The 24434-nt window shown below is 40.1% G+C and overlaps 3 protein-coding genes across 8 annotated transcripts in view; 1 reads left to right on the top strand and 2 right to left on the bottom strand.

The window, feature by feature from the left end:
- mtcl1 (microtubule crosslinking factor 1) overlaps nucleotides 1-1503 on the bottom strand; it is a 79149-nt gene extending 77646 nt beyond the window's left edge. For 3 of the 4 annotated variants that reach the window (XM_085439908.1, XM_085439909.1, XM_085439912.1), the window contains exon 1: nucleotides 148-1503. In XM_085439908.1, the coding sequence (XP_085296034.1) occupies nucleotides 148-981 (834 nt within the window). In that variant the 5' untranslated portion in view covers nucleotides 982-1503. The remainder of the gene's footprint in view (nucleotides 1-147) is intronic. The other variant, XM_085439910.1, reaches the window with a different exon arrangement.
- Nucleotides 1504-1770: 267 nt separating this feature from the next.
- Nucleotides 1771-12443, bottom strand: rab12 (RAB12, member RAS oncogene family). Of its 3 annotated transcripts, none has more exons than XM_085438897.1 (8): nucleotides 12050-12443; nucleotides 10919-10979; nucleotides 8235-8295; nucleotides 8061-8125; nucleotides 7380-7518; nucleotides 6885-6974; nucleotides 6264-6368; nucleotides 1771-4879 (listed from the first exon to the last, which is right to left on the bottom strand). In XM_085438897.1, exons 1-8 carry the CDS (start codon nucleotides 12276-12278, stop codon nucleotides 4772-4774), a joined length of 858 nt encoding a protein of 285 aa, XP_085295023.1. In that variant the 5' UTR covers nucleotides 12279-12443; the 3' UTR covers nucleotides 1771-4771. The 3 variants fall into 3 exon arrangements, with proteins under 3 accessions (XP_085295023.1, XP_085295024.1, XP_085295025.1); XM_085438898.1 differs by having other exon boundaries at nucleotides 8079-8125; XM_085438899.1 differs by lacking the exons at nucleotides 8061-8125; nucleotides 8235-8295.
- Nucleotides 12444-15453: 3010 nt separating this feature from the next.
- On the top strand, nucleotides 15454-22433 carry napgb (N-ethylmaleimide-sensitive factor attachment protein, gamma b). The gene is made up of 12 exons (XM_085439312.1): nucleotides 15454-15637; nucleotides 15812-15879; nucleotides 15987-16071; nucleotides 16968-16985; nucleotides 17071-17101; nucleotides 17207-17316; nucleotides 18438-18504; nucleotides 18590-18660; nucleotides 18863-18941; nucleotides 19264-19343; nucleotides 19581-19710; nucleotides 21341-22433. Exons 1-12 carry the CDS (start codon nucleotides 15582-15584, stop codon nucleotides 21482-21484), a joined length of 939 nt encoding a protein of 312 aa, XP_085295438.1. The 5' UTR covers nucleotides 15454-15581; the 3' UTR covers nucleotides 21485-22433.
- The last annotated feature ends 2001 nt before the right edge of the window (nucleotides 22434-24434 follow it).

Genomic DNA, 24434 nt, shown 5'->3' with positions numbered 1-24434 from the left:
GGAAGTTCAAGGACACTTAAAAAGAACCCATAGATGTCCTGTGACGGGACCGATTTTGATTGGATAGCTGCTCTGGATGGAATGTGGAAAAATGCACACACAAAAACAGTGATTTTTCTGTAACTTGTTGAAATCAGGCTGTCATACCTTGAGGTAGTCGTTTTCCGATCTCAAGTCCTCAATTTCCCGTTGCAGGTCCTCCTCGGTTGCTTGCTTGGTGCTTGGCAGTTTGGATTGTGCGCTTGCGGAGGGTTTCTCCTGCTTGTGTTTCTCTCCGTGCGAGCCCGGAGCGAGCTGAGCCTGAGACTTGCTTCCCTTGGCGGCGGAAGCCTCGGTTGTGCGCGGCGGGGCAGCAGCTGTGGATGCGGTAGCTTCTGCTCCCAGCTGATCCCGGTCACTGGAGCCGGTACCAGACTCGGCGTCGCTACTAGCGGCTGGTGCCAGCCTCTGCTCATCCGATAGCGGCTCGGACGGGCAGTCTGACAGGTCTGAACTGCTGTCGGTCTGGCTGACTCGGCCGAGAGGCGCTCCGGTCGGTACCCGGATCGGGGATCCATGGCTGAGAGGGCCCGGAGAACCGGAGGCTAGTTTTCCCTTCTTGCCTTTGGCGAAGATCGGACTGCTGGTGCAGTCCGGCTTGATGCTGGCGGGTTTGGGCTCAGCTGCGGCATGCTGTGGCACCTTGGTGGGTTTTTTCGCGACGGCAGACTTGGTGTTACTTTTTGCCGTGGCTGCTTTCTCCTTGGCTCCGGCCGGGGTGCGTCTGGAGCTGCGGTTCAGGTGGGCTAAGGGCACTGTGGCAGACTGCTGCTGCTTGCTTAGTTTGGGGGATTTCGGTACGATGGCAGGTGGTTTGGCACCGCGGGTGTGCACGTCTTTGAGGAAAGGTCTGGCCGGTGAAGGCGCTCGGTTCAGTCGCTTCTTCTCCAACTGGTGGTTCTGCGGTTTGGTGTCGCTGCCAGAGCCATTGGAGCTCTCCATTATACACCGACACCGGCAGCAGAAGGCTGATGACGGAAACGATCAATCCACAGCGCCGCGGAAAATCTCTGACATGTGAAAGCAGAATAACAGCCAGGTTTCTCTACCTTCTTCTTCTCCGTCGTCGGGTTGGAGATGCGCATCCTGCGCTGCGCTGGGTGCTTGTATGATTACTCCATCCTGAGCGTGTTCACCAGGGTGTCATTGTAGTCCCCTTTGGAGGAAACGCTGCAATAAACAGGGATTACTGGGACGGATGGGATGACAGACAGGTTGCATCTGCAGACAGGCTTGTAAGACTCAAGTTGGAAAGAAAGGATTAAGTCGGAGTCACACACGCCTCTTCTCTTCTTACACACTCCGGGTTTCCACTCCTCTTTTCCACCGGGCTCGGTATGTTAGACCCCAGTGTCTCTCACCCCTTCTCACTCCTTCCAATCTGACATCAAAAATCTGCAATCGCTGCGGCGAGGCACGACGCCCGTGATTTTCTCCTGGGCGCATGCGCCGCTGCTGCTGCTTCACAAGCACCCAAGCACACCCCTTGTTTTCTCCGGGACCAGGCGGGACCAGGTCTGACACGCTCTGGTGCGCATGTCCTAATGGCACGCACACTATTGGCTATTGAACACCTTCACGCGAGGAGCAAAGATGACCAATAAGTCTCCACGTTTATAATCCTTAGTATTAAGTAAAACATCACTTTTTATAGCATCTTGGACGACATTTGGAAGTTCCCAGACCCAAAATTTAACAGAACAGAGACAGTCAAATAAATCAAGACCATAATCTGGTAATAAATATAGACATCTTTAATTGTATTTCATTAGTTCAAGAATGCCACAAGTTATAAATACCATAAATCTGCTTTAAACATGCCAAAACCTCTCAAAAACAGGTTTAATACAAAGTACAGTCTTCCATCTTAAAAGATACATATTTCAAACAAAAGCACTTTTTTAATGTATATTTTAAACACTGAGTAGTAAAGTAAGGCTTGGGCTATTAAAACAGAGACCACAGGGTTAGTGCGAAATGCAAAAAGTCAAAGGAAGAGGGACAAATCAAATGTTTCCTTCCAAAAAACTCAAGAAATCCTCAGCTAACATTTCAAAACACAACCTTTAAAACCCCAAATTTTCTGATAATTTGTATTCAAAGGTTGTTTTGCTGGCTGATGGTCTTATTGCGAGATGTGCTTGGATGACGGAGACGGCATCGCATTTTCAACATCTCCGTTTTGGGATGAACGTTTTCATTTGTTAGAATACATAATGTGCCATTTTATTACCACAATAGCTCGACTTTAACATAAAAATTCAATCTAAAAACAACAACAAAGCAAGAAAATATTAACTAAAGTCATTCCTTTTGAATCGGTTCATTTGAGCAGTTTTCCTCACCCTCAGACTCGAGCTTTTACTGCAACATCTAACGAAACACAAACACAGCGCTACACTTGAAGTCATATAAGGAAACAAAGACGGAAGAATTAAAGTGGACCTATTATGCTTCTCCACATCTCAACCAGTCACATTGTGGTGATGCTTGCTCAGAAATTGAACTGACTCAAAATTTTAAATCAGTGTATGTGCAATGAGTCAAGTTTAGGCTTCAGACTGCTCTGAATATTCACTTTCAGACAGTTTAAAAAAACAAACAAAAAAAACACGGTTTTATTGCTGAGATTTGAATGTGACCGGACCAATGAAGTGCAATATCTTGTTTTTGAGATATTACACAGAAACTTCACCCATCTGCCATTCAAGTGTTGTGAATGTGATGGGCAACCAATCAGAATATTTTTGGATTAAAGCAGGGGTGTCAAACATGAAGCCTGAGGCCCAGAATTGGCCAGGCAAAGACTTCCATCCAGCCCAATGGACGGCTTTGGAACATCTTAAGGTTCCTATAAAGGTTTGTATGATTTGAATGAATAAAATATGTTTATTCTGTAATTTTACATATTTATTTATTTATGCTGACAGATTTCATTCACTTACTGCAAAATGTCTTCATCGTGTAGAAACTCTGTGATGTACTGTTGACACTTGTTTTTCTTAGATTAAATGGGATTAAAGGTGTAGTTAAACATCTTCACACTGATTGAGAGGGGAGTTTTGCTGGTCAGGCACACTTCAAACCAATTTGGGCAGTATGTGGCCCACCATGTAAAATTAGTTTGACATCCCGGGCTCAAAGTGAGGGGTATGGGAGCTTAAACGACTTGTTTCAGACGATGGATTAACCGAGGGTCTTCACTGAAGCCCAGTATAAGTGAATCATGCAAAGCTACTCTAGTAGAATCCAAGAATACAAACATGAAAGCATAATAGGTCCCCTTTAAAGGATTTAATCATACACAGGAAGGCTTAGATTATATGCACTGCCTAGTATTTCTGAAAATGTGAACGTAACAGATAATCCACACACTGGTCCGTAACAAACTGCCAAATAAAAATCAAAAGAAAAAAAATGCAAATGACCATTTTAAGCATTTTTTTAAAGAACTCAAAGCCAATCGAGCCACTAGCACAACAGATAGGAACCGACCAAAGATTCCTGAGTCATTGAAATACTAATCAAACCTTCCTGCATTTTTCCCTCCAAAAGGGAAACACATGTTTTTGTCTCTAACCTGTATCTGAATTCAAAGGAAAAGACAAAGCACAAATATTAGTAACAAAAACACAACAAAGGCTGACCCACATATGCCAGTGTACTATCTGCTCTGATATACCCGCCACAAACACAGGGAGAATTCCCTTGTACAAAGACAAATCCCTCAAAGACTACACTACCCATCTCTCCTTGCAGCCCGATCGGGTGTGGAAGCGTTCTGAGCGGCAGTGCCGAGGCCAGATCCATCTTTATTAGTGCTAAGCTACAAGTCGTGTACTTTCCTTTTCTGCATGTCAGCTTAACTAGCGAAGATGGATTGTAGTGCAAAACATTACAATTTATACACATTTGAAACAAGCAGCCATTTTAATACTATTAAGGCAAAGCAATATAAACTGATATGATATCACCACCACACAACCCCTGCTGCTGGCCACAACCACCTGCACCATGTCCAGTCATTACAGAAACACACTATATTTACACCGTGTGCTTTTGTTTACCTTGAGCCCCTTTGAAATCATACATATTAACGAGCACACAAAAGTACACTAAAACTATGTACCTGCAGCCTCAAGAGTTTAAACTAAGCAGGGAAGCCGTGAGATGTTGTCATCCCTTTTCTGTGAGCTAGTAAATGCAGAGATAACAGACCCAACTCAGACAATGTTAAACTTGGCGTGATGATAAAGGACTACCGGAAGCAAACAAGTTGTAAGGCCCTCAGTAATCGCCCTCCTCAAAAACAAAGCAAAAAAAAAAAAAAAGCGCAACTGCTACCAGAGGACTCTCTACCTGGAAGGCACCTGCGGGGCACAACTAGCCTAACCGTCTGAGCAATGAGGTAGTCTGGGTCAAGTGTTGACAAAAAGGTGGAAGGAAGTGGGTGATTCAGGCCTAAGTGTTAGTGTGAAGCAGGTCATAGTGTACAGTTACAAAACAGGAGAATAATCAAAGGAAGATAACACTGCTTGTTTAAAGAGTCCATGCATTTCAGCAGTCACTGATTCCAAAGTGCTGCTGTGTGCTGCCCCCCAGTGGCCAGATTGGTACTCTGCATGTGTGAGCTGTGTGTGTGTGTGTGTGTGTGTGTGTGTGTGTGTGTGTGTGTGTGTGTGTGTGTGTGCGCGCGCGCGCGCATAGGTAGGGTGGGGGACCACTCCGACTCTCAGCAACAGCGCATGCGAGGAGGGGGCAACTCCGGTGGCACTTCCGGTTCAGGCTGCAGAGACAGGACACTGTTGGAAAGCTCCTTGTTGGGAACTTCCAGAGGCATCTGTTGGATCACAGACAAAGTGACATCAGCAGCCACCAAACAGAGTGTGACAAGCAACACCATCGACAGATAGATTAAAACAAACAAACAAAAGACTAAAGTAATAAAACAATATGATGGAAAAGAATCAGATTCCTTTAACAATTTTCCTGTGAGTGTATTAGGCAAGTTTTTAAATAGCTCTTCCATCATCTAAGTAAGCGAAACAAGGCAAAAAGCAAACACATGACAAGACAAATGTCAATTCAAATTTAATAGGCCACTAAATGAATGGCGCGTTTACACAAGTCATTCCCACACATGTCCTGCAGCACCGAGCTTTAATGGACACTGAACAGCTGCAAACACAGACAAGTGATCACTCATGTTACAGTTCTCTGAAGTAGAGGTAATATGCAAATGCATATTTGGTGCTTTGTAGCATCTCTGCAGCAGAGTATATGTAGTGTGTTACAAAAAAAAACAAAACAAAAAAAACTGGCAGACATGCAGATGTGTGCAGAGCCTGGATCTGATTTTGTAATTTGGACCCGAGTGGACTCCCACATATGTACATAAGTGGAAAATATCACACCCGCATAAAAATGAGAACACATATATCAAGCGCAGTCAGTCTTCAACGTTCCCGTATCCCAATACAAAGTCTACATGATGCCCAGTTGAATCAATAATGAGAACAGCACAGATAATAAACCGGTGGTTTGGAGTGGACGTCACATGTAATGACTCCAGGCAGCATCCTCTCCTGAACCTCAAAGAATACTTCCAGCAGAGAGATCGCATTTGAAGCAAATCATCTCCTGCTGTGTGCTACAATTGAAAAAGGGCACCTTTGCAAACATTAAGACATGAAGGCATGATTTTATGGACACTATCTGGAGTTCATGTGTGAAAACAGTCGGTTTGGTTCCGATCAAACAAATTTCGGACGTGTTCCATGCACTTTGGTTCCAAGCACACTCCAGTGTAGCCTTTTTGGTGTATTAATGCACAACTGACAAATCAGATATAATATTAGTATGAATGGAAGAGCTGAAAAACAATAAAATCAGTGTGATGATGTCCACTGTCAAGATAGTGAGTTAATCACTTCACCATCAAAATATATGTATCATTTTTACACTACTTGACTCAGCTGATAAATTACTTCTATATGATAGAAAAGAAATAAGTATTTATTGCTATCAGTCACTAGAATCTGAGCCCCTCTACATGAGTTTGGTTGCGCTATACGATGACATCACCAAAAATGTATAGTAAATGTTTTATGTGTTGATCTACATGACTTCATGTTTACCCGTCTACTTTCATTCATAAAAACTCAAAGTGAACCAAAATGAACCAAACATTGTGTAAAATGTATTTCAGGCGCACTTAACCTCACCTTGCTAAGAATGTCGTCCACAAGCTTCAGGAAGATTTCATCCACATTAAAATTATCCTTCGCACTAGCTTCGCAGAAGCGCATTCCACTTATTCGAGAGGCAAACTATAAAACAAGTGAAACAAAACGAGCTCGGGGTTAGAGTCGGCATGGAAACCCAAACTCAATCCTCAGGAGCACAAATTAAATTGAAGAAAGCTCCAAACACTCTTCAAGTGCACAGTTGATTCACTGGCATATTATTAACTCAGTTTTTAGTATGAAGTACATACCTGTCAAACTATTTGCATTACAGATTTTTTTGTTTGGGTTTTTTGCTGTCAAATAATCTACTGTTTGGCCTGTTTTATCTAATCTTAGATGTTTAGATTATTCAGATTTGTAAAATACTGGTGGCTGCCAGTACAACCCCTCAGCGTCCTGGTAGTTCCACCAATGGTATCAATTTCAAAATCTTATGTCATCTTTTTCTCAAGTTATTGGACTCACAAATTTGTGTGTCCAGCCTGCCTGCCCGGCTGGACAATGGCAGCAACCCCATTAACCTTTTGCGGCTGACAGGTAAAACCTGAAGGTGCGGTGCAGTAATAAGACGGTGAAGGACTTTGCTGTTGAACCCACCCTCTCTCCTTGTTGCCTGGAGATGATGCGATCAGTCTCACAGTCCAGCTTGTTCCCGACCAGCAGAAGCTCTGCTTCCTCTGAGGCGTACTGATGGAAAACAGACCACAGCAGACACAAGTCAGGAAATCACCGGCCTACCGTCTCACAAAAGTCAAATCAGATTACTGCAGTTAAATCTTCATCATATCATATCACAGACAGGAAAATCTACAGTAAAAAGACACATATTCCCACACATGGATTTTCAAATACTTATAGTATTATTCAGCACAAATCATTTGAACTGAGGGGCAACACCAAGGTCTAGTTTTTGATCAGTCCCAGTTGGAATTGGTCCCCTTTATAGAAAAAGGCAGAACTGTAGGATAAATATCATGGAATAAATAGATAAACTAAATTCATGTTTCATTTTATAAGAGAAAAGGGAGGAGTTGTAATAAAAAGAAACAAAAACATAATACACACTCTCTGACACGCTGGACTTTAGTTTACCTTGTCAATCATTTTCATCCACTTGGGAAGGTCCTCAAAGGTCTCCTGTTTTGTGATATCATACACAAGCACAATTCCCTTGGCTCCTCTGTAGTATGCTGATGTGATGCTGTTGAACCTCTCCTGGCCTGCGGTGTCCCTGAAAGAGATCACACATTATAAAAACTCAATCATGTGAGAACAGATTAACCCATAGTTTTTTGATTGTGTTTTCCATTAATTAAATTTGATTAATAGGTAACTGGTTTTTAAAGACAATACATAAAAGTGTATGAACATGTAATTTCTGTGGTAATTTAGCAGAAATGTTACATCATAAATTAATGTAAGAATTTGTCATTTATTGAGATAGTAGACATGCTATTGGTTTTAAAACACTGAATCACTGTCTAAAGCTTCACATCGTCATCTATTAAAACTAAACAGAAAAACACACCACTGAAGAGTTTTGTTCCAAAATGTCACTTTTAGACTTTGAAAGAAGACGAGATAAAGTCGATATTAGCAATATAACTGTAGCAATATTAGCTATTACGGGTTATTAAATACGCATGCACTTTATAATGTTGCATTTTCGGAAGGTAACTCTTCAGTTTCATATTTAATTTGAAATATGACCACACTCGGCTGATCATCCGAGTCTGGACTGGCAGCATGACAAGCAGTTTGAGCCACACTCACAGTGCAGTGTTACTGTACCTCCAGCCAGTTAGTCTCTCCCTTTCCCCCTGTGAGTCACAGTCAGGCTTATGAGCAGAAGAGCAGACAGAGACAGCAGCACAATGGCAGGGTTAGGTAAGGTTGGGCGCGGCAGTGTTGGAGCTTGATGTGAGCAGTGCAACATGAGAAACATACACACAGTGATACTCCTCGTCTGACAGGTGGAGGACAGGCAGAGGTGTGAAGGGAGGATGTGCTGCGGTGATGGTGGATGGGAGCAAGACAGATATGTATGGAAATAAGAGATAGCGCTCCCACATTTTAACCAAGCATCGTCACACACTTGCATGTAATAAGTCTGTAGCTGAAGCAGCTCTTCAGTTGTTGGACACCAAATGTTTTCAAAATGAAATCAGAGCCTAACTGAGATCACAAGACGGCAACAGGATAACAGTATCAAATAACATCTTGTCACTAATTGACTGAGATATGAGACAATATGAGACTGATTTAAGATTTCACTGCATACATCTGTGATTTCTGCAAAGAGCACATTACATTTAGCTATTTAGTGCGAGTATTAAGCTGCAACAGCACAGTATGTAATGTTTGTAAAGTCACTGTATGGTTAACGCTAATTACTCAATGACACTAAACACAGTCTAATATGTACCATTAACTGACTGATAATGCTATTACTAATTATTTTATTAACAAACAGGGATGTAACAAACCTCCAAATCTATAGTTTTGGTTCATGCTTCAGTTTTCCTTTAGAGCAGATAAACAACAAAAAGCTGGAATAACCACCAACCTCAGAACTCCACCACGAAGCAGGATTTGGTGCTTAAGTGACTTCAGGCTTAACCCTGGGTTTCCAGTTTTACATCGCCATGGTAACTAATACACGTACGCACACGTAACCTGCGCCATAGTAGATCACGTCCAAGACAAAAGGTCAGCATAAGACCTAGCGACCAAGCAATTGTCTGGAAAAGCCCTTGCACCTCAGTGTGCAGATACTAAGAGGATCTACAGTTTTTATTCAGAACACACAGATCCTTACAGACACTTTTAGTCCTCGCTCGTTTGCTTGCTTCCATTTACCTTTCTTATAAGCCTGAAGCCTAATATTAACTTTACATGCAATTTGCATTTTCCCCTAATATGACTTGGTCTTCTGTTTGTTTGTTTTTAAATACATTGGAATATAGTATTACTCTCATTCTCTGGGTTGGCCATGTGAAGCCAAATTTGTTTTTTCCTTGTGAATACAGTCAGTTTGACTGGAAAACCCAGAGCTGACTTGTCAAGTTGATAACAACCCTGGTGGATTGCCTGTGTTAGGGTACGATACAATTTTGCAGGCATTTGCATTACGTGAGGAAAATAAAGTCTTCTGCTACAGTAAGCCCAACTATTAGAAAAACCTAATGAAGTGTAGTCTGCATTACATTTCTTATATTTATTAGTACCAGGATCTGTGGATATAACTATTTCAATCTGGGCATGCCACCAAGGACCTTCATCAGAAAATATTTTGAACACATTAGGTCATGCTGTCCTTACTAACCACAAAGAGCTGCTGGTGGACTGGCCAAGGTGAGACTTCACTGACGTCACTCTCAACCACTGATAATAAAGTACACTCATTGCAACCCACTGATGGGGTCTGGATAGAATCACTACTATGCTAAGAATAGCATTTTCTCTGTTTTGGTTTTACCATTTTAACCACACAACTATTATAATATTTTAATTAGGAGGAGGTCGGGGTACTAAGGTTCTAAGCATTTTTTCACCCCCCATGTGTTTATAGGCCACTAGTGCATGTCATTAACTATTGTGCATGCTCTTTCTTTGCTTTCCTTTTTTTTGCCTTCTTTTACCCTTTACCCCTAGATTGGTGATAGTAGATGACTCTGAGCTCCTGTTAAAAGGGAGGTTTTTCCCTCCCACCATCAACAAGTGCTTGGTTAATAGGGGATCATTTAAAAGATAGTCTCACTACCTTACTATATAACATTGAAACAACTGTGGTTCTTAGTTGGTGCTACATAAATAAAACTGAAATAACTTGAGAAAAGAAGATTGTCGGTACTGGAAAATACTTTATTTGTTTCTGTTGATGGATTTCCAACCTGTCCAACCGGTGTACCCCGCCTCTCACCCTATGATAGCTGGTATAGGCTCTAACCCTCTAAACAGGATAAGTTAAAACAGGGATGCATGGCTGGTTGTTTTGTGGGGGAGTGCAGGAACAGATCATGCAGGAGCTTTGACAAATGACACCCACTCAGTGTAACTTCACAAGACAATTTCCTGCTTTATTCTCACATGGTCTCTCAGTTCTCCTAGGTCAGATCTGACAGATTCAGACACGAATCCACCGAGTCTTGACTACATAATTTCACAGCTCATAGGTACAACCTTTAGGAAAGTAGAACCATTTATGTTTTTAGACAGCCGAGGTAGGTCAAATGCATTCACACAAATCTAGTAGTAACAGCTTAGTTGTTAGGCGAAAAGAGCACACCAGCACCTGCAGATACTCAAGATATCAGTAAAGAAATAGTGACGAGATATTCCTAGTAACAACAGCAGTACCTGATATAAACAAGCAATCTGAAACCTCAGACAACATGGTGAGCAATGATGATGTGGTTTGCATGATGATGTTTACTAGTGAGATTCCCACAGGAGACACTGGGAATCTGTACAAAAACATGTTGACATGGAGAAACATGCAAGAAACACAGCTGGAATACACCCAGTAAGCCAAACAGCAGCTTTTGTTAGTGAAGCCTGCATGCTGATAGGACGGACAGAGAGACAGAGGACATGCAACAGGCAGGAAAGTAAAGGAACTCCTCACTTACCATATCTGTAGTCTAATCTTCTTCCCTCTCAGCTCAACCGTCTTGATTTTGAAGTCAACTCCTATGAGGGAACCAAAACATGTGAACAAAGGCACAAGTTCAAGACTTTGCCCATAAGTTCTAGTGTTAGTAGATTTAATAGATGTGGAGCACTCACTGAGCCATCCACAAAACAATACAAGCCACATTGCATCACCCAGCTCGTCTGAGGCAACTTTTTCAGACAGGCTGGGAGACTGTAAAACTATTCCCTCTGTGGTACCTAATCAAAGAAGCATGTTATTAGTGACACATCTCACACAACTTATGAGCTGTGTCAGGGAGTGACAGGGCACAAAATGGAGCTCTGCTTTAGCAGCTGCTTCTTTTAGACTATTTTGGGACTGGACACTATGGCTGGCTGCCGGACTGGTCATAGGACTGTTTACCCAGCTGTATGTATAAACAGATCTCATGTGTATTTTTAATCTGCAAACATGACTGGCAATTTGTCACATGGCAATCTCGTGTTTAGTAAGTAAACATACCAGGGGTCAAATAATCAAATAATTAAAGAATGTGTTTTTATGTAGAAATATGCAACATCTTAGTTCTCTGTGTAGAGATATATCAGTAAAATCAAGGTGGTATTGGATAAGACTACTTCCTGGTTAACATAACCAAAACAGGGTTACTAGAAGTAAACAGTAATTCAGACCCATAATACCTATAATATAATATTCTGCAAATATTATCAGAACAGTAATAAAGTACAATTATTCATTTGTATTTAATTAATAAAAACGCTGTCCTTTAGCAGAAGTCTAAAATCTCTACATGCAAACGTTAAAAAAGCTTAAGGAAGCCTAGTTCATGTGATTGAAGTCAAAGGAAATGCTATTGTTACTTCAGTCACCATAGTCAACTGGCTAAGATACTGTTATCAACATACCTAGCGAGCTACAGCTAGCATTGGAAATAAAGTTTAGTCGCTATGCAAGTGAACTTGGAGGATTTATGGTCACTGGGCGCACCCCACAGTAGTTTACGCATTTCTCCTCGAGTATTTAGCCAGAGCCCTTCTACATGTTGTAGCTGATTAAATGAAAAGTAGTCGAAAAAACTAAATCTTTTAATGCCTTCTGTCCTCACCTACGGTTGACTTGCAAGCTTCGCAGAAAGTGTCGTCGGTAAATCTTTCCATGAGACTTGTTTTACCAACACCACGAGAGCCAATAATGATAATCTGAAGTTTGAAATCAGCGGGTCTGGGAGGCATCTTCCTGCGGCGTGACTGAGCCCCCAGAGCGGGGGACGAGTTCGCGGAGCCCCCGCCGCCACCGCCGGCGGCCCTCCGTGGAATATCATACCTCGGATCCATCAGTAATCCCACATTTGTGACTATAAGACGAACAGACAAATAACCCTAACCGGTTACAGAAACAACACAAGCCGATATCTCCAACTTTCTTTTGTCTCTGATGAAGTTTGCGAAAGTTTGTCAGTCGCCGACAGTTGTTGTTGTTCAGCCATTAGAGACCGGGGCCATCGTGATGTCATTTCCGCTTCCGGTGGCTATGATTTCTATTTTTATAAATTTTATAAAATTATAACCAGAGACCGCTTAATCACTTGTAATCAGACTGTATTACTTTTACATGTTATTTTGATTTATTAAACGTTTTCATTAAAAAGGCACCAAATATTAGGCCTGCATGTAGAGAGACATCCTCTTATAATTGATAATGTCACTTATAAGAGGATGTCAGTTATATCAATTATAAGATTTCAGTGCATAATCTGGTCCTTATTAGGTCTTACAATTGGGTAAATACAGCCTCAGAAGAATTACAAAACATGACATATTATACCATGTAATTATTTATTTAACAAAAATTAAGTCAAAATGTAGAGGTTACATGGTAAAAATAAATACACCCTCCCTTCTCCCAAAAGAATTAAGAGGGTAAGTAGAGGTCAGATCCTGATAATTGAATGCCCTTGATTATTTAATCACCAGCAACTTTGAGGATTTCTATAAAAGCAGACGTTTTGGCAGTTTGCTAGTCTGGAGCATTCGGGTGTGTGTTAACACAATGCCAAGAAGGAAATACATCAACACTGATCTTACAGAAACAATTGTTGCTTCCCATCAGTCTTGAAAAGGTTCTAAGTCCATATGAATTTCACTGAATTCCATCATTCTACACCGAGAAAGATTATTAACAAGTGGAAAACATTGATATCAGCTGTCAGTTTGTATCCAGAGTGGATGTCTAAGCAAATTAAGCAAATTAAGCACAGGCTCAGGGACTCTCAGGGAAAAAAACAAGAACTACAAATTCCACAGACCTCAGTAAGCATGTTAAATGTTAAAAGTTCATGACAGTACAATTAGAAACAGAGTGAACCAGTATGGCTTGTTTGGAAAGTTTGCCAGGAAAAAGCATCTTTTCTCTAAAAGGAAGACAGCACGGCATTGGTTTGGAAAACTGCCTCAGAATAAACCACCAGACGTCTTGTGGCATGTCTGGCAGAACCAAACACAGCATATCAGCACAAACACCTCACACCAAATGTTAGCACGGCTGCAGATTGGGCTTGTTTCATAACCACAGGATCTGGACTCCTTGCAGTCATTGAGTTGATCATGAACTCTGTATACCAAAGTTTTCTGAAGTCAATTGTGAAGCCATCTGTCTGACTGAAATTGGTCATACAACTGGAGAGTGAGCCCAACATATAACACAATGGCTGACAAAAGAAAATAATAAAGGTGTTGCAATGTCACAGTCAAAGTCTGGAATTCAATCTGATCACAGTTTTCCAATGAGACCTTAAGAGAGCTGTGAATAAAATGATGCCCCGCAAACTTTTATTATTGCTTCAAACTATCCCTATAAAAGGTGCTACTGAATCATGGGGTGCATTCAGTTTTTCACACACAGTTTCTACATTTACTTAAATAATGGCACAATGTAATACATCATGTTTTGTTGTTCAATTCAATCAGAATCAGAATCAGAATGGGTTTTATTGCCAAATGTTGAGCAGGTTTACAACATTAGGAAATTGCTGCGGTGCTTCAGTACAAACATGCTGTCATAAATTGCGCTTAAATAGACATGAAAAAATAAAAGTAAGAATAAGAATTAAAAGTGCTACGTAGAAAGATATATGCATGAGATATACATGAGATATATACATGAGAATAAGAATTAAAAGTGCTACGTAGAAAGATATATACATGAGTGCAGGTGGTGATCAGTGCCAAAACATGGAATCAAGCTGTATTAATTTAAATTTAAGACCTACAAATGACTAATTGCTTTTTTGCAATATCCTGAGATGTAAAACCTTAGAAAAGGGGGCGGATATACTTTCTTTTCACCATGAAAAAAAACCGTTTTCTTTTTGTATCACAACTGAGATTCTTGATCCCTTTTAAAGCCCCTTTAGGTAAATTTGTGATATGTACAAGTTTTATTTGACCTGAGGTTGCAGTCCAACAAACAGGACTGTGAATATCCAATGTAAGTGTGGAGAATCAATGCAAGATGTTCTGTTTTCTCAGAGTGATATAAAACTCTCAGGAATTCTGTTCAAGTATATTTCATTTAATGTTTGGCAAGGAAAAAAATGTAAAGACCACAAGGGAAAGTGCAGTTTGACAAAGAGAACAAAGGAGCACTGTCCTATAAAGTTTGACGTAGTTCTCATAAGCATGGCAGACTGACTATCTGGTGCTTTGCCAATGGTATTAACATGTATGGGTTCCATACATTCACTCCGCACACATCTGGAAAATGTTAAAGAGGCCCACTATGTCAAGTTGCTATAGCCTCCTGCGCCTTCACTTGTCCTCAGCTACGAAAAAATAACAAAAAAAAAGTACAGAACCAGTATGTGATTGGAAATTTCTGAATGAAAACAAGAGACTTAAATAAATACACTGCGAACTGAAGATAATCAATGGGCCAATGCCCTGACTTAACAGTGCCTATTCGCTCCCTGATGGAAAGTTAAAGAATTATCTGTGGATGGTTCTTTTGTTGTGCCTGCAACCTTACCAAACACTGGTAGTGTCATGGTGTTCTGTTAGACCTGTTAGTCATGGAGGGTTAAGTTAAGGCCCTTTTAATCCTGCATTAATTTAGCACTCTATTTTTCTTTATATTTACAAAACATATTATCAGCAAACATTGGACTGAAGCTTTGTGAAACTCCTGGAATTTGAAACCACACTGTAGGCTCCCACGTCACCAGACTTTCTTGTAATTGCTTCCAAATTCATAATCCAGACTTTGAGCAAAGGCTATTGTTGTTTTAATACTTATAAATGACTTGGTTTTAAAGCGAGGGCGTGGAAATTACATTTAAAAATCCACTGTGGTGGTGAACAGAGGGGATATTGCCCCCCAAAAATGTGCTATTGTGGATCTGATTGTATAGTTTTTCATTAAAAAAAAACAAAAAGCAAATTTTCTAGCTGCATTACAGTACTAGAGCCAGATTTTCGCATTCCCTGTTGTTGCTGTTTTTTGGTCCAATGCGGCATCCGTAACCTGCGACAGTGACGTTGCGGCCGAGGAGGAGTTCCTGGTAATCCAAACATCGACGAAGCGACATCCATAGTCGTTTATCAATAACATATTCCTCATAACCGAGTTGATCGATCAACATAATGGCTGCTCAGAAGATAAACGAAGCGCACGAGCACATAGCCAAAGCGGAGAAATGGTGAGCCAGGACAAAAACGATTATTTCCTGCTCTGTAGTTTTACTACTCACGTTAGCTAGCTGTAAGGCCACTGTGTATTTTCTGTTGAAAGGTTATGCGACATAAAGTGACTTTATGGTTATTTATCCATCGAATTATAATTGTATTATTTGTTCCTCGTGGTGTGTTTACAGCTTAAAAACGAGTCTGACAAAGTGGAAGCCTGACTTTGACAGTGCTGCATCAGAATACGCCAAAGCAGGTAAAACACGAAACGACACTATTGCTTAAAACTGGAGTGTTTTTTCTTATCATTATATTACAAATATATAATTTCACAGTGAGCTAACCTCTGTGCTTTGTTTCTAGCTGTGTGCTTCAAGAATGCCAAGCAGTATGAACAAGCAAAGGATGCTTATCTGAAGGAAGCTGAGTACCACACAGAAAACAAAACGTATCCTTTCCTGATCAAAGGAAAGGCACAAGTCTGCATATATTCTGTGCAATCGCTAGCCACTTTGTTAGCGGCTCAGACAACAGAAACACAAAGCGTGCAGGCAGTGTAGGGTGTAACCGTTTTTAACCCTGCACCCTGGGTCCTGTTTTAGCTGGGTTCAGGGTGCCTGCTTATCGCAGATTTAACAGCGTACCATAGTTATTCTCACTAGGGGTGTAACAACTCTAAAACCAAGACCAGCAAAACTCTGGCAAAAATATACACAATATATTATAATTCTGTCATTCCATACTGTGAGACCCACGTGGAGATATTGCGTAGAAATATTGAAATGTCATCAGTTTATAATGAAATAATTAAGTGACAAGATTTGTGGCAAACTGATTATTTTCCCATATGTATTTTGTTATTCAACCTCTCAAGGAAAACTAAGATTTGAGCTAAAACCCTGCCATCAAACCCTGGTAAAACAAATCTGGCTTCGAAGAATTGTTACACCCCTGATTCTGATGGGTTTTCATTTCATGAGCACTTTATACGTTGGCATGGATTCATTTTGCCTTGTGTCAAAAATCGAAGGAGGTCTTAATCCAACAGAGCACCTCTGGGACAAAGTTTGAACAGTAGAATTGCATTTGTAAGGTGCTGCCCAGAAATTTGTAACAACTGTAATCCTGCTGTGTCTTCAAGGACCCAAACCTCTGAGGAAGATTTCTAGCAACTTGTTGATTTTTGCTAAGAAGAGTTAAAGTCACTTTAGACTGTGGGAAGTTTGTATCAGGGGTTTAACATTTTATTAATGGAGAATGTAATCTGATTTATTTTAAGCCATATATTTGTTAGCATGACACAGTTTCACTCTTGTTTGGCTATTTCCTTAACTTGTCCTTCAGGCTTTTTCATGCTGCAAAGTAAGTATAATGCTTAATAACCTGTAATATTGAAGCAGCTGCAAACTTGGAAACACCTGTTTGATTCAAACTCTTATTTCCTCAGGGCTATTGAACAGGCTGGTATGATGATGAAGGTGAGTGTAACCACTCTAAAACCACACAGTGAAGTCATAATAAAACAGATGGAGATAATGATTCAGTAGCACAATTGTAACTCTGCTGTGTTTGCACTGCATCAGGAACAAAAGAAAATGCCAGAGGCCATCCAGTACATAGAGAAAGCCTGCATGATGTACATGGAGAACGGGACACCGGACACTGCTGCCATGGCTCTGGACCGGGCTGGAAAGTAAAAATAATACCTTAATTTACTCTGCTGATCAGTGCTGACCAGTTAAGCATATTTTTTTCATTGGAATGGCGATATGAATGTATTTGATAAACACCTTTCAGAAGTCTGCCTGATAACTGATTAATGAGAAAGTTCATCTTAATTTATATGCACCATACATTCACTGCCAAAGTACAAGTGTTTTAGCTATTGGATGAATAGGTTTGTTGGGTTCTTTAGTAATTAAAAAGATGCAATGAGAATATAATTAAGAACAGGATAATTGTAGCATTATATTTATGCCCACAGCTAACTAAAAGCTAAATTTTGACTGTGATAAAGTGCTGCAGAAATTTAAGGAAACTCTTAATTCTAATTCTGTAGTGCAGCCGTCCCCAGACTTAAGACAGAGCCTTACCATTTTAAAATATGAACGTTTTCTATGGATCTCCCAAACCTTTAAACACACTATCACATCACACAAGGCTAACACAAGAATTTAAAGGTTTTTTTGTGTGTGTTTTAAATTATTAATTTGAGCTTCTGCATTAGCAGCTTTATTTCTGGCACCATCTTCATGTTAGTTTTTTCTACTATTGATTTTTCAGGATCAAAATAGATCAGAAAATTAATCATCTAATTTTGAAATTTCACAACATTGATTTATTCATTCTATATCTTTTTAAAAATGATTTCTAAATATCTAATGGCAGTTTTAAAGTAAATAATATAAAACCGATTTCTTGTAAATCACTTCATGGCCCACCTGCAGCTCCTTTGCAGCCCACCTGGGAGCTACGACCCACATTTTGGGAATCACTGGTATAGCTAATATGCAGAATTTTAATTTTTTTTTTTATTCGATCCATTTTGTCACCTCACAATGGAGCAATGTTAGATAGGCTGAAGATCATTTTAACTATTAACATTATAAGCTGCCAGCTGCTGGTTATGGCACAAGTCTGATCGCTTTATTGTGATGAGAATTAATGCTTGCATTGTTACTGCCATTATGCATATTTACGTGCTGTTTATTATACTTACGTTAACTTTTTATTCTCAGAAACTGACTTTCAGTTCTAACAAAAAATACTCCGACTGAAAAAGAGTGTTTCCTAAAACACATTTTTCCTCCTCAGACTGATAGAGCCTATAAACCTGGAGAAAGCTGTGGACTTGTATCAGAAGGCAGCAGGTGTATTTGAGGTATGGATATCAACAAAGATTTAATAATTTAGCTTTTTTGGGGGGGGTTCAGTCAGCTGTTTTATCCTTTTTTTGTGTTTTGTAGAATGAGGATCGCCTACGTCAGGCAGTAGAACTGCTGGGAAAAGCCTCCAGACTTCTGGTCAGGTTAAAAAGGTAAAGGGAAATAATGGTGGATGGGATGTTAACACTCATCTTTGGTTATATATTACCAAGGATCAGATATGGTAACCTTGAAGGCTGGGCTTGGTAAATGAATTTCCTTTGATTTCTCTTCTTGCCTGTTTGATATATTTCATGTCAGTGATGTGTTTGTAAACCTGCTCCTCATCAGCCTTTTTCTGGCCTTTCTAACCAGGCTGGACGAAGCGGCAGTCGCCCTGCAGAAAGAAAAGAATATGTACAAAGAGATCGAGAACTTCCCGATGTGCTTCAAGGTGGCTCAGCTGTTTGTTTTTATATCATGTACATCTTTTTTGCACAGTTTATCAGCAGTGCAACAATCAGGTTTCCATTGTAGGCAATGTTGTGGTGTTTCTCTTAATCTGGTTTATCTTCTCTGCCTTTAAGTCAATCACGTTTTTAAGACAACTTTCTTTTCATTGTCTGCTCCTCATAAAGCAGTGGTTTGAAGAGCAGGCGGGTGGGACAGCCATGCTCATAGCCAGCACTGTGCACCTGAAACGATCATATAAGAGATTTCCTTTTTTAATTTTTTCATATCATTTAAATCATGTTTTTTTTTTTTTTCTTCCTTAGAAAACAACTGCTCAAGTACTGGTTCATCTTCACAGAGGCGACTACGTAGCAGCTGATAAATGTGTCAGAGAAAGTTACAGGTAAGCCAATTCACCTACACTTCATTGCCATCTGTATTATGAAGTTAGAAGAGACTAAAGTCTCCTCGAGCCAGCCTGGCAGGAAAATATTCCGCATCCTCATCAAAACATCAAAGACCAGAGAACGAACCGGCTCGCTTCTTACTTTGTTTGACCCTTGATGTCACATTCATGGTGTAACGCTGCTGCCACTTACTTTAAAGATGGTTACATGATGTACTGCTTGATCTCCTCCAGCCTGCCTGGCTATAGTGGAAGCGAAGATTGTGTTGCCATGGAGACGTTACTTCAGGGCTATGATGAGCAGGATGAGGACCAGGTCTATCGCGTGTGTAACTCACCTCTGCTGAAGTACATGGACAATGATGTGAGTACTAAGGTTTCATTGTTGTGGTTTGTGATTATGGTAGACTTCTGGCCCCGTTGTGATAATGCAGCGACGTCTGACGTGTTAGCTAAGTTTCATTCGTCCGTCCGTCCGCCTGTCTGTCTATATATTTTATTTAATTTATTTATTTATTTATTTATTTTTTTGCTGAATGCCAAAATAACGTCAAGATAATCCAAACAATAAAAAAGAATTTTAGCCATTGTATTCATGATTGCAGGTTTTTCTCTGTTACCTTAGATATATAATTAATAGCCTTTACCCTTTACAGAGTAAGGTGGAAAATAATGAATGTCCTCAGCTATCACTGTTCCACACAGTGTTTTAACCATCTGTAAAGCAATCCGAGGCTTAATACCTGTCTTAAGGCTGAAAATTTCCCCCACACCACACATGAGTTGGTGCCCTGGTTCCAGATGAGTTGGAGAAAGTTTCTTTGAGAACATCAAGATGGTGTCCAGTTTTTCTTATTTCAATTTAACATGTTTTTTTGAAAAGATGACACAAAATGTCAAATTTTGACCTATGTGCTACTGTGATGGGTGCTTCAAATAATTCCTTCTACCAGATCCAGGGCTATTACTACTGTGTCTCATCTACTCTGTAGATACAGGGTTACCCCCAAATCTTTCTGAAAACCTATGCCATGACTGGAAGTGCACCTCCCTTGAAATGTACTGTAACTACACACTGGATCAACGCAGACTGCAGCAGCTGTGATTGAACCACTCAGTTTGAATGATTCAAGCTACTTCAGCTGCCATTGTTTGAATCAGCAAGAAGAGAGAAACCCCGCCACCAGGTGGTGTTTTGGTGGTGAAATTGCAGAATAGGGGAGCCAAGCAGCACACAAGTATAAATGCTCTCACCTCCTTGGAGGAGTTGATTATATTAATGCTTCATTTAACACACTTAATACTTTATCAGCTTTAATTAACAACTTCAAACCAACTTCTAGCTCACTGCTGTTACCTTTAGTCCAATACTTTTGGTTGCTCCTTCATACTCCAACAGCTACTCAGTGTTTCAAGATATATTTCCACTCATTCTGTAAGGCAGACATTTTAGCTGTCTTTGTAGTATGTTAGGCTTTAGTTTAGTTGTTTAAAGTATTCGGTTATTCACCTTTTTTGATTGTTAGCTATCTGTTTGAAATGTAGTCTGTTTCTACATTCTAACCATCCATCTCTTACTTTTAATGAACCTTTCTACTCAAATCTGAACAGGTCTGAAATATTTCTAATTAAACTTCTGTATTTTAGAAGATTAAAGATGCAGCAGGAACAGCTGTCATGGTCCAGGTGGGATTGACATTATTATCTGTCTTAGGTGATGTTAAAATCACCTAAGATGAAAGATGAAAATAAATCCTGTGTGGACTTAGATGTTATATACTGACAACTTCATTAGGACTGTGTTGATTTGTTGTGGATGGATTAGATTAACAGCTGTCATTAGATTTTGATTTAAACGATGCCATATTTCAACACTGCCAAAGGAGGAAATGTGTTTATGGGTTTTGTTATTCGTTTTAAAATAGTTGATTAAAGCATAAATATTGAGGGGCTTTAAATCTGACGGCTAATGACACTCCCCCTCCCCCTCACAGTATGCCAAACTGGCTATTTCCCTGAGGGTACCTGGAGGAGGAGGAGGAAAGAAGAAGAAGGCTGCTGCTGCTCCACAGGGTGGTGCTAGTGGGGCACCAGCTCCAGAGGAAGAGGAGGATGACTATGAAGGCGGGCTGTGTTAGCCTTCAGCCTCCAGAGCACCGACTCTACCATCTGCTGCCACCAGTACACCCTCTCTGTATGAGTTAAACAACCTCTGAGCTCTGATATCCTGATGGGTGGCTTTCTGATCTTAAATGTGCAAAAAAAAAAAAGAATAAGAAAAAAATAAATTTTAAAACCCCAAACAGTTCAGTAGGTGTTGGCGTCAACCTGAGTTTGAACAGCCTTTTATTTTGTGTAATCTCTCGAGGTGGATCCTCAGCCTGTTGTATGTACATGTTCTATTATTTCTCGTCTCTTGTGAAGCTGTAAATTTTGCTGTTATTGTTTGCGGGTAGAGTGTAAAATTACTATAGGTATATTCAAATCACACAAAGACTTGATCAGTGTATAGGTGTTTATTTGTACAGAGTTAATTTATTCAGTATTCATGACTATAGCCTGAAAATGTTACTGGAGCAATATGCAATCAGATTGTTATAATGCATGTTTGCAATAACGGAACGATTAAATAAAATAAAATCTATGATAAATCTGTCGATATTAAAGCTTAAGAATGGGTCACGCTGTCATCTTCAGCATCAGCTCTCTCTACTTTTTTCTGAGTATTTTAAAAATAAGACATAATGCAGCTTGTAGCCAGCTGTAGACTGTTTTCCTGTCTACCTCCAGCTCTGTGTTACCTTATAATAAAATAGTCATGGCTGTGTCTTTATTTCTTAATTTCCTCTAAAATTAAAGATAGTATACTAATAAAAAGGGGACCATTCAGTGAAGATTTCAGGGCTGTAAATGTGAAAAGCCCACAATAAGTACAATATCACCTAAATGCCAATAATATAAAACTATCACTACTAAAGGGATTGTTTACATTTTTAAATTTGTGTTGTTGCTGACTTATTGTATATTCCTCAAAGTCATATCTTCAAACTTTGCACATGCATCAATAAACATTTCCGTTGTGTGGCATTTTATGGTCTCTGTACATTTTCTTAAATGAGTTAGCAAACAGATTTTCCATATCAGCGAGTCTAACAGCGGCTGCAGATGTCTGCACCAAAATGGCTCACAGACATGTAATGACTGTGTAGCTTCCTAAGACCTATTTATCTTTGATGAGGCTAATGCTTTCTCTCTGTTAAGCGATATTTAATGTATACCCATTCATGCTCTTTTTGTGATGCCTCTCATACTGAATGACTCCAGTGCATCTGTGCATTAGGTGGATCAAAGCTGGACTTGAGTGGAAAACAAATTAGCAGACAAAAATAAGAAGTTGTTTCATGTGTGGGTTATTAGAACAGAGTCTTGTGCATCGGACTTGAAAAATATTCTTAATTAAATTGAACTTTCATCACGATATGACTTAGTTTTGAGCTGATATACAGATTCCCAATTTAATAATTAAATACCGCTGACAAATCTTTTTTTCTAGGGCTTAGTCCTTTTTAGTTTCTAGGTCTGTTCCCCATGGTTTCAGTATAAAATATTTTTTGCATTCTTGATATCAGATTTCATCTGTGTTTAGTTCTTGTTTTCATTCCACAATATGCCAACTGCTTTCAATGAGTGACAAGTCTGAGGGGTTTAGCATCCAGACTCTTACTATGGAGCTCTACTGTTGTCCTAATGTAGAACGTGCAGAATGTAGTTTGGCATTGTCTTGTTTAGTGAGAAACGTTTTCCTGAAAGGCAGTATATGTTACTCCATAACCTGTTTATATCATTAACAGATGTTCTAATTACTCATAGTGTACACTAATGTACCCCAAATCATGAATGCCGTTTCCCTAGCAACTGTCTGCTGATAACAAGCTGGATGGCTCCTCTCCCCCTGTGCCTGCTGTATGCCGTGTGTGGTCAGACGACGTCATTGCAACATTCATGACCCTGAGAAGTAAGCAGTGTTTCTCAATCTTGTTTATATATAGGTTTCTTCACAGAGCTGTAGCTAGCATTCTTGGATTCAGCAACAAGTTGTGTTTACTGAGAGTGGATGTCGGAAGAACTTAAATGCACTCCAGATTGAGGTCATGGACAGATGGCTGGACATTCTCCTTCAGGATGTTTTAGTAGACAGCAGAATTCATGGTTCCATTTACCACAGCAAGTCTTCCAGGTCCTGAGACATCAAAACAGCCCCACACCATCACGCTACCTCCACCGTATTTTACTGTTGGCATGATGTTTCTTTTTTGAATGCTGTGTTAGTTTTACGCCAGACGTAACGGGACTCAAATCTTCAAAAGAGTTCAGCTTCGGAAGATCCCTTCAGTCTTGCGGATCATCGAGATGTTTTCTGGGAAAACTGAGACGAGGTTTATGTTCCTTTTGCTCAGCAGTGGGGGTTTTGTCTTGGAGCTCTGCCATGCAGGTCATTTTCATCCAGTGTCTTTCTTATGGTGGAGTCATAAACTCTGACCTTAACTGAGGCTAGTGAGGCCTGCAGTTCTTTGGATGTTGTTCTGGGGTCTTTTGTGAACTCTTGGATGAGTCTTCGCTATACTATTGGGTTAACTTTGGTCGGCCGGCCACTCCCGCGAAGCATCACCACTGTTCAGTTTTTTCGCCATTTGTGGATAATGGCGCTCACTGAGGTTCACTAGAGTCCCACAGCTTTAGAAATGGCTTTATAACATTTTACGACTGAAAGATCTTAATTATGTTGTTTCTCATTCTCAGTTCCTGAGTTTTCTTTGGAATGCAGCATGATTTCTGGCTTTTGAGTCTGCTCCATTTGATTTTTTGATTGAGCACAGGTGTGGCAGTAATCAGGCCTGGGTGTGGTTAGAGCAGAAATGAACTCTGGTGTATCTCTAACTGGGGGTGCAGTAGGCAAGACTTGTGTTGTCTTTCTCTAATATTTACATTTGTTTGATGATCTGAAAAATTTAACTGCGATAAACACATACACACACAAAAAGGAAATCAGGAGAAGGACTAACTCTTCTCTGTATCTCCATATCTTCT

This window comes from Copadichromis virginalis, linkage group LG18, assembly GCF_057382275.1.
Source record: "Copadichromis virginalis isolate Kocher_CV1m ecotype Utaka linkage group LG18, C_Virginalis_male_GT1.1, whole genome shotgun sequence".
NCBI classification, from domain to species: Eukaryota; Metazoa; Chordata; class Actinopteri; order Cichliformes; family Cichlidae; genus Copadichromis; species Copadichromis virginalis.
The sequence above is the reverse complement of the archived record's forward strand: the minus strand, read 5'-3'. Positions and strand labels throughout refer to the sequence as shown.